This window comes from Enhydra lutris, unplaced genomic scaffold (assembly GCF_002288905.1).
Source record: "Enhydra lutris kenyoni isolate GAN:26980312 unplaced genomic scaffold, ASM228890v2 scaffoldscaffold68, whole genome shotgun sequence".
Taxonomy (NCBI): domain Eukaryota; kingdom Metazoa; phylum Chordata; class Mammalia; order Carnivora; family Mustelidae; genus Enhydra; species Enhydra lutris.
This window is the reverse complement of record NW_019154152.1, coordinates 8,524,911-8,534,882: the sequence shown is the minus strand read 5'-3', so window position 1 is coordinate 8,534,882 and position 9,972 is coordinate 8,524,911. Positions and strand designations below refer to the sequence as shown.

General features: G+C 34.1%; 1 protein-coding gene across 1 annotated transcript; it reads left to right on the top strand.

The window, feature by feature from the left end:
• The first annotated feature begins 5,821 nt into the window (after nt 1–5,821).
• On the top strand, nt 5,822–6,787 carry LOC111159564 (olfactory receptor 52N4). Its single transcript, XM_022522096.1, has one exon. The coding sequence runs from the start codon at nt 5,822–5,824 to the stop codon at nt 6,785–6,787; it is 966 nt and encodes a 321-aa protein (XP_022377804.1).
• Nucleotides 6,788–9,972: the final 3,185 nt, after the last annotated feature.

Sequence of the window (9,972 nt, the reverse complement as noted above, 5' to 3'; positions counted from 1 at the left end):
GTGTTAACAATAAATATGAATTGTGAATTCACCAAGTCTAAACATAAAAGCTTATTGGCAATTCTGCTCTTCAAAAAGAAACCGATTTTTACATTGCAAAGCTCATATTTTATAGTTTTATACAAATGAAAATTAACACACTGCTTGAAATTCCAAAGCTAAAATTTTAAATTATGAATAAACACATATCTTAAATAAATAGAAAGTTGCAAGTCAATTTAACAAGCTGCCATATGATTTAGGTGTGAATTTGAGAAGTCCTCACTTTAAAACTTTCCCTTTGTATTAATAAAGCAAGATATTAAATTTAATTGTTTTTATAGTTGGAGTGTAAAGAAAGCTTATAAAACCTGGAAATGAAACAATTTGATGCAATTAGGTTTACTTGCACACTATCATGATTTTTATTTCCCCAAAGTGATCTTGACCTAAGTGTTTTATTTCGAATTTTCTTTTTCTAATATTCTCCCCAATTCTTTGGTATCCCACTTACCTAAAAAAAATGTGTGTGTGTGTGTGTATGTGCATGTGCATGTGTGTATGCACAGTTTTTAAACATTTGTGTATAGTTTTCATTCTGAAATACTCTTTTGTATTGCATATATAATTTAAAACATAATTTGAATGATGTTTATATTAAAGGATAGTTTAATAATTTATATTTACTGAAAAAAACAATATATTTGTTTCACCTCTGTCATCTTATTTTTTTCTTTCCACTTTCTTTGTATTTTTTTTTTGTTTTCTTACTCTATCATGGTAATTCCTTATTTATCTTTCCCAATAATCTTAGAGAAGATGTCCTGTATTTTTTTTCCTATGGTAGTTTCTTTTATGTGTTCAAAGGAATAATATTTAGATTATGATTTACTAATTATACAATTAGTTTATAAAATATTATTTGTTCATCCATTTATCCATCTGTTATTTATTTAAAACATTGTTATCTTTTATATACCAGATGGTTTGCTAGACACTGGGGATGTAACTATAAATACAAACTGCCCTTAATATCAATAGTTTCATTGAAATGTGGAGAATTTCCACATTTAAATTGATTTTTATAGTATTGTGAGATAGATAAAATAAAAGAATAATTCTTCAAACAAAACAATTCCTTACCTCTAAACGTGGTTATTTGTAACTACATTATTTTAAGATTATTTAGAGGATGTGTCACTATTATCATATCCAAGGGACATTCGGGTCTTCCTGAAGTTTTCCCTTGAAGAACGAATAGGAACAAGCTCTATTTGAGGGGGCAGTGCTCAGAGGGGAGCAACAAAAGGACAGAGGACCTTCTATTCCAAAACCAAGAATACCAGTCATATGTGAGTAGGAAACAGCAAATAACAACAGGAGAAAACACTGTCTCTCCCATTTTGATCCTTCAGAATTCTATTCACGCTTCAGGTCTAAGGCCCTTGGTCTTTTCTCTTAGGAGGTTCTCCTGAGACTAGGCTGGACGCACAGGTATTTCTGTGACACCCAGTATAACTCTACCATACAATGACACGAGAAGAGGTCCTTGAAGGGCATGCTTATGCCCATGTTCAACCCATGTTTCCTTGCTATTCCAAATCAAGTTACCTTTTGACAAACCTGATTATCCTCTCTTGGTAACAAATATGACACAGAATTTCCATGTGACTATTTTTCCTATTTGATGATGATGATGTTAAGAGAGTCATTTTTTTTTTCATTTTTTTTTTTTTAATGGAGGCGAGAATAGCATTTCCTTTGAGGGAAAACAGAAGAAAATTTACTTAGTGGCAAATTCAATTGCTTTCCATGATGTTAACTTTTGTAAATGCCCAAGTTGTTGTCAGTCTGAGAAGAATATGCAAATATAGGTATTGAGCACTTAAAATGTGGTAGTATGTTTTATCATGCTATCTTCTTTGTTTTCTCAGCAATATGTTTTCTTTTGTTCTTGATACATTCTAATAGACATATGCAATTTTCACAATTGCATCTTGAGGAATTCTCACAACCTGAATATTATATACCTTATATACCTCATGACTGTATATAAAAAAAGAATATTCACAGCACTTCAAAAGACCTCTCTACATATGCTTCCTTCCAGTTTCCATTCTCTCCCACCTAGGGAGAACACTCTTCTGTTGCTAACAGCACAGATTACTTTGATCTATTTTTGTATTTTGTATAGATGGCATCAAACATGACATACTATTTGCTGTCTGGTTTTTAAATTATTTATCTTTATTGTGAGATTTATCCATATTGTGCATGCAGTTATAGATTGTTTATTCTCATTGTTACCTAGATTTCACTGTGAGAAGGTACCAGATTTTATTTACCAATTCTCATATTAATGGACATATAAGTATTTCCTTTTTTATTACAAGCATGTTGCAATAAACATTCTTGTTGATACGTTCTGGTAAAAATAAGTGCACATTTTTATTAGGAATGGAACTCATGGCCATATACATATTCATCATTACAAGATAAGCCCAAAATATTTCAACTCTATAATCACACCAGCAGTTTTTCCATATTTTTTGCCAATACTTGGTATTTCTAGTCTTTTTCATTTGAGTTATTTAGTTTGATATACACTGCTATGTCATGAGAGATGCAATTTCCATTTATTTTCCTAATGACTAGAAAAGTTGGTGCCTCCTTACATGTTACTGGTATTTTTTTGTTCTTTGGTGAAACATGTAAGTGATCTGTCCCTTCCCCCTCTTTTATTGTTATTGTGGGAGTACTTCATATATTTGGATATTAAATTTTTTTGACTATATGCTTTGCAAATATTCTCTCTTCATCTGTGGCTTGTCTTTTCACTTTTAGCAGTGTCTTTCAAATAAAACTTAACTGTAACATTTAATCCTTTTTTTAATGAGTAGCAATTTTTGTGTCCTGTTTTCAAATCTTTCCTACCTCAAATACCAAAGAAGATGTGTGTTTTGTATTTCATAGTTAGCTCTAATATTTTTCTAAGATTCTTTTTGTATATTACATGATTCAGGGAACAATGTGTGTTTCTTTTCTCTCTCCACATACATCTATAGATTCAGGAATATTTACTGAAAATATCACCTTTTAAAGTAAGCTCTAACCCAATCTGGGGCTTGAACTCATGTTCCTGAGATCAAGAGTCACAAACTCTACAAACTAACCTACCTAAGTCCCCTTGAAAATGCCATTTTTGTTCATAATCTGTTTCTTTTGTCATAAATTAAATGGCCTCATGTGTGTTTCAATATTTGGTTTCTGGACTCTATTTCTTACAATAGTATTTTTATCTGTACTAAAAAGGATAGGTAATCTATTTTTTTAAGGAAATTAAATAAATTATCTATATGTATACCTTTAGAAATTGGAAAGATGGGGTTAAAATTTGTATATTTCATCAACACTATTCTTATTGTACTGACATGATCTTAGAGACACTGAAAGAGCAAAGATTCCTCAAGGAGATTAAGTGGATTACAAAAATTAACTCTGAGGTCAAGGTGTTCTGTCTAGTAAATTGAGGGAGTTTCTAGCATATTAGTTGACAAATTTCTACGTAAAGCAATTGGTACTTTTTCTAATTTCTGGTCATTGTAGAATTACTGGGAAAGTGGTTAATGGAAACCAATTGAGTTGTTCGGGAAACATGGCCAGAGTCCCTTTCCTTTCAGGAAGCAGAAATCTTCCATAAATTACTTGTTGTTGAAGTCCACTAACTAAATGATTACCTGCCATTGTAATCAGCTTCCATCTCTCATTAATTCTTATTTCGCTTACCTGTTGAACTGAGACAATAGTATCTCAAAGTTTCCACATCCTCCTCCTGACCTCTCTTACAGGGATGGGCTGGGTGGTGAAGAGTTATTACCACGAGGAGCAAGACGAGGCTACTGACTTTCTCACAGTTTAGTAAGCCTTCCAAGCACCACAGAGTTCACTCCCGAGTCTCTGCATTCTTGTGAATTCCTTGTTATTTACTCTCCATTATCGAGGAATTCCCTATTTGATATCTACAAGAGTCTTTATGAGCTAGCTCCTGGACAAATGTCCAGTTTATTGTTTGTTCCCCTCATACCGGTGCATTCTCACAGACTTGATTGTTTCTTTTTCTTTTTGTTTGCTTACTTGTTTTTGTTTTGATTCCTATACTTTAACATATTAACTTTTTTCCTCTGGAATTCCTTTTACATATGCATCTCCCTTATATCTTGTCTTCCTTCAAACTAGATAGCAAATACCTTTTCTTCTGACAATCCCTAATGCCTCCTCTAAACACTCCCAAAACACACATCCATTTTACTAATGTAGTGATTATTTTGGACTTTGCACATACTTCTATTATACTTTTTGTTACGTTTCTTGTGATTATTTGTGTGCCCTTTGGTCTCTCTATTAAACTCTGAATTCTTTAAAGGATGAAACTGAGTCTGGTTCCCCACATCATCACATTGGAAGTGCTCAGTAAATAATTATGAGAAAGGAAGAGATTAATGAAAGAATGAGATGCCATTTATCTACCCCCAATATTTAATTTGAAAATTAAGTTTAATTGTTTGTATAGAATTTGGAATTAATGAATTTTTCTCTTGGAAAAAAATGAATTTGATGTGTGGCTAGAAGTAATAAACAATTTATTTTATTTTTATATTTTTTATGTTTTTTATATTTATTTTATTTATTTTTATTTTATTTTTATATATTTTATATACATTTATATACATTTTATTTTCATTTATATTGGCTCCCATTTAGAACCCAACTAAAATGGGTTCAATTGCTAATGTTAGGGAAAAATGTAAACCAAGTCAGAAAGAACAGATGCGTACAATAAAAATTGGTGATGTCCACATCTTATTGAATCATAAATACTACTGGAGTAACTAGCATAACTGTGGAAATGTAACCTTGTCTTTAATAATAATATGAAGGTAATATATGTTTTGTTTATCTGTTTTCTGTTTTGCCACAGACACCAGATAATCTCGGAGCAATGTGTGAAGGAAAAACAGGAAGACTGGTAGAAAGACAGAAGGAAAGAAATGATTTGTTACCATTGATAGATTTAATATGTGAAGCAAAATTAGCTGCTCTCTAGGTTTAATTGGAAGTTTATTATGAATATAAATTTAAAAGCATCCATACAAATGCATATAGACCAGGGACAGGACAGAAATGAGGTGTCTTAAAAGTGAGAAGAGTGAATTAAAGATTTTACTGAGTTGGGAGACTTCAAGCTCCATCAGGGAATAAATTTTACATTTATTAATTACATTTACATTTACAAATGCTTCAAACAGTTCCTTAGTAATCAAAATTATTATTGGCCATCAGTTAACAACATGAATATAAAATAATCATCTGTTGGGTCATTGGTTATGTAATCAAAGAAGTGTTTTTGAGATCAAATCTAGGAAGCACATATAGTTATTAATAGGTAAGTAAGGTCCTAAGTCTCTAAGGAACTTAGCCAAAGTCCCTAAGAGAAGTCATAACAGAGTTAAACTTGATTATAAATCTATGAGGATCGGAATCCTTACAAAAATAATGTAGGATCAATATCTGTGGTGAGATTGCTTAATTGCTTAGTAAGAATTGGTTAATAAGAATTGGATTACTTCATAAGAAATTTGTTAGATGAATAGATACTTTAATTAATGAATAACAAATATACAAAAGAAAACTAACCCCTGACTCTCAGAAAATTTTGTTGATCATTAAAATGCACTATGGAATTTTAAGATGTGGGTGTGAGAGGAGAACAGTGGCAGTAAAGTATATTTTTCTTCTTTTTCTTACTCTAGAAAACACACATGAATTTTAGGCCTAATTGATCATGCTAATGTTGAATAAAACAAACTGGATCCCAGCCTCATTCATTCTTAGAGGAGTCCCAGGACTGGAAGATATACACATCTGGATTTCCTTCCCATTCTGCTCCATGTATGTGGTGGCCATGGTAGGGAATTGTGGGCTGCTCTACCTCATCCATTATGAGGATTCATTGCACAGACCCATGTATTACTTTCTAGCCATGCTTTCCCTAACTGATATTGTCATGTGCTCTAGTACAATCCCTAAAGCTCTCTGCATCTTCTGGTTTCATCTCAAGGAAATTGGCTTTGATGAATGTCTGGTCCAGATGTTCTTCATCCATACCTTCACAGGGATGGAGTCTGGGGTGCTCATGCTTATGGCCCTGGACCGTTATGTGGCTATCTGCTACCCACTGCGCTACTCTACTATCCTCACCAATCCCGTCATTGCAAAAGTTGGGCTTGCTACTTTCCTGAGAGGGGTGTTACTCATCATTCCCTTCACTGTTCTCACCAAGCGCCTGCCTTACTGCAGAGGGAATATAATTCCTCACACTTACTGTGACCACATGTCTGTAGCCAAATTATCCTGTGGGAATATCAAGGCCAATGCCATCTATGGTCTGATGGTTGCCCTCCTGATTGGGGGCTTTGACATCCTGTGCATCACAGTCTCCTATACCATGATCCTCCTGGCAGTGGTCAGCCTCTCTTCAGCAGATGCTCAACAGAAGGCCTTCGGCACCTGCACTGCCCACATCTGTGCCATTGTTTTCTCCTACAGTCCAGCTTTCTTCTCCTTCTTTTCCCACCGCTTTGGAGGCCACACAATCCCTCCATCTTGCCACATCATTGTGGCCAATATTTATCTGCTCTTGCCTCCCACTATGAACCCTATTGTGTATGGGGTGAAAACCAAGCAGATACGAGACTGTGTCATAAGGATCCTTTCAGGCTCTAAGAATGTCAAATCCCATGGCATTTAAATGAGATATTAAAAAAAAAAAAGACATTTCCATGACAGAGCGGATTTCCTGTTTAGGCAAGAGGTGTGAAATATTTCAGGAAACACTATTTTGGCATGAGTGATGCATTTCTAAATACATGTTTTGAGAATCTCAACAGGCTGCCAACCAATTTTCTATGAATTCTCTTTCCTTCTCATTCCTGGGAGAAGGAACACATATCTTTGAACAAACCCTAATTAGCCCATTTTCACTAAAAAATAAAGTGAGAGTGGGGCGCCTGGGTGGCTCAGTGGGTTAAGCCTCTGCCTTTGCCCCGGGTCATGATCTCAGGGAGCCTGCTTCCCCCACCACCCCACCTGCCTCTCTTTCTACTTGTGATCTCTGTCTGTCAAATAAATAAATAAAATATTAAAAAAAATAAAGTGAGAGTAGGTGATCCTGTTTCCAAATAGCTATTATAATTTTTACATTGAGAGTCAGTTGTTCCTTTCCTCTGGAAAATATGTGCTATATATTTTTAATCACTACTAAAATATGTTTTTTCAATGACTTCTTCCTGAAAGAGAAGCTATAAATTACCCTATGTATGAAGTCATTAATGTAATGAATTTTAAGTCTCTGGGTATCTGAGAGAATCTCACTGAATAGGTCTCTCCTAGCCATGACACACACATTTTTTCACTACCGACTAATCTGATATCCAGTTTCCTTCAAGAGGACCTTTGGAAGCACACATTCTGGAGCTTCAGGGAGACAGATCTCTTAACAAAATGTAGCACATAATATAATGTTTTATAAGCAGCATGAGAGGGGATTGAAATCAAATTGTTTCCTCTTATCTGCAATTATGAATCCAATAAGTAAAATTAAATATCTTTCTAATATTTAAGATTCATATAAATAAAAGAACAAATGAAAGACTGGAGGAAATAGTTCTTTTATATTAATGTCTTATGATCAAAAGCCAATTTTGCAAGGACTACAGAATAAGCCAAATTGTTACCCTTATATCTTTTTGTCTAACTTAAGAGAATATGTATTATCTCCACCAAGGTTAAACTATATCAATCATATTGCATTTAGTTACTTAATTAGTAACTCTTTACAATCTCACATTTTAATATCTTACAAAGCAACACCATCCTCTAATATATAACCACCTTCCATTTTTTACACTAGTTCTCTGCTCACCTTGACCTCAAAACCCCCAGAATAAGTGTTGGTTCATAAACTGGTTTTTGTACATAGAGGGCAAGCAAAAACAGAAGAGAGAAGCAGACCACTCCAGATTGGCAGGTGACAGTTTTAAAACCAAGGGAACATATATACAAGACTTGGGTAGCTGCAAGATGAGCCTTTGCACCTGCCTGCCAGAGTCTTTTTTTTTTTTTTTAAAGATTTTATTTATTTATTTGAGAGAGAGACAGTGAGAGAGAGCATGAGCAAGGAGAAGGGCAAAGGGAGAAGCAGACTCCCCATGGAGCTGGGAGCCCGATGTGGGACTCCGGGATCATGACCTGAGCTGAAGGCAGTCGTCCAACCAACTGAGCCACCCAGGCATCCCCAGAGTCTTAAGAGTTTATATAGAGGTGTTAACTGGGTTCAGTCTCACATACCACCCACGTGGTCTCAGCAGCACATTACTTTCTTAAGATTGTGTCCTTAAGGGGGCATAAGTAGGATGCACAGTCCAAGGACAGGGGAGAGCATGAGGAGTCTACAATTGCCTGGGTCCAGTGTTCAGGTCAACATAAGTCATGCCCTCTTGAGGACCTATTTGAAGAACAAATTGTCATCATCTTTCCCTTTACTTTCTCAACTTGAAACCGTCTTCCCCCAATTGGTCTTTTTGTCATCATATCCATCACCTGAAATTGTTTTTATCAATTTCACCAGTGGCTTACATGTTAACAAATTAAATAGGCCTCTTTCTGGGCTCGTCTTACTTTATCTCCAGGAATAGCAAATCCAATTCTGTATTCCTGATAACTTGAAACATTTTCATTATTTTACTTCAAAAGTATTACACATTTTATGATTTTCATCACTTCTGCTTAATAGGAAGACAGACAAATGGCCAATAGGTATGAAAAGATGCTCAACATCACTAATCATTGGAGAATGCAAAGCAAAACCACAATGAGATATCATTCCTCATCTTGTTAGGATGACAACTATAAGATCAATCAAACAGTTTAGGTGAGGATGTAGAAAACTTAGAACCCATGGCCACTGTCAGTGGGAATGAAAAATTGTGCAGCCACTATAAAAAATAGTATGGTGGTTCCCTAAGAAATTAAAAATGGAATTACATCTGATCCAGAAATCCCACTTCCTGAGTGTTTATTCCAAAGAGCTTAAAATAAGATCTCAATGACATATATGTACTCTCAGGTTTATTGCAGCACTATTCAAAATATCCAAAATACAGAAGTAACCTAAAGGTCTATGGATAGATAAATCAATAAAGAAATATAGTATATACATACAAGGTAATATTATTCAGGTATAAAAAAGTAAACTGTCATATGCTATATCATAGATAGCATTTGATGATATTATGCTTAGTGAAATAAGTCAGCCATAAGAATAAACGTTGTTATGATCCCATTTAAATGAGGTATTTTAATGTAGTTAAGCTCATAGAAGTATAAGGTGGAATGGTAGTTACCTTTATATATTATAATAATGTATATTATTTTTAAAAGACTACATTGCCAATTAAAGAAATTTTTAAAAATCCAACTAAATGGAGGGACATACAATATTCATGGATAAAGAGATATAAGTTATCCCCAAACTAATACACAGATGTGTTACAATTCTTATAAAACTTCAGGCAAGATTTTTTTATATACACAAAATTATTCTAAAATTTATTTAGAACATCAAAGGAATAACAATAGCTGAAACAGTTGAAAACACATACTGAAATGAGGAAGGAGTCATTGCAGTTTCAAGACTTACCTAGCTACAATAATCAAGACTGTGCTATTGGTAGAAGGCAGGTACATAACAATGGAACAGAATAGAAAACCAGAAATAGACCCCCGCATATATGCTCAAATGATTTTTGACACACAAACAAAAGAAAGTCAATAGAGGAAATGTAGCCTTTCAACAAAGTCTGCTGGAAGAATTGGGTGTTGATAGGCAAAACTAAGAACACTGTAAACCTAAATCAAGATTGATTTTTTTTTTTT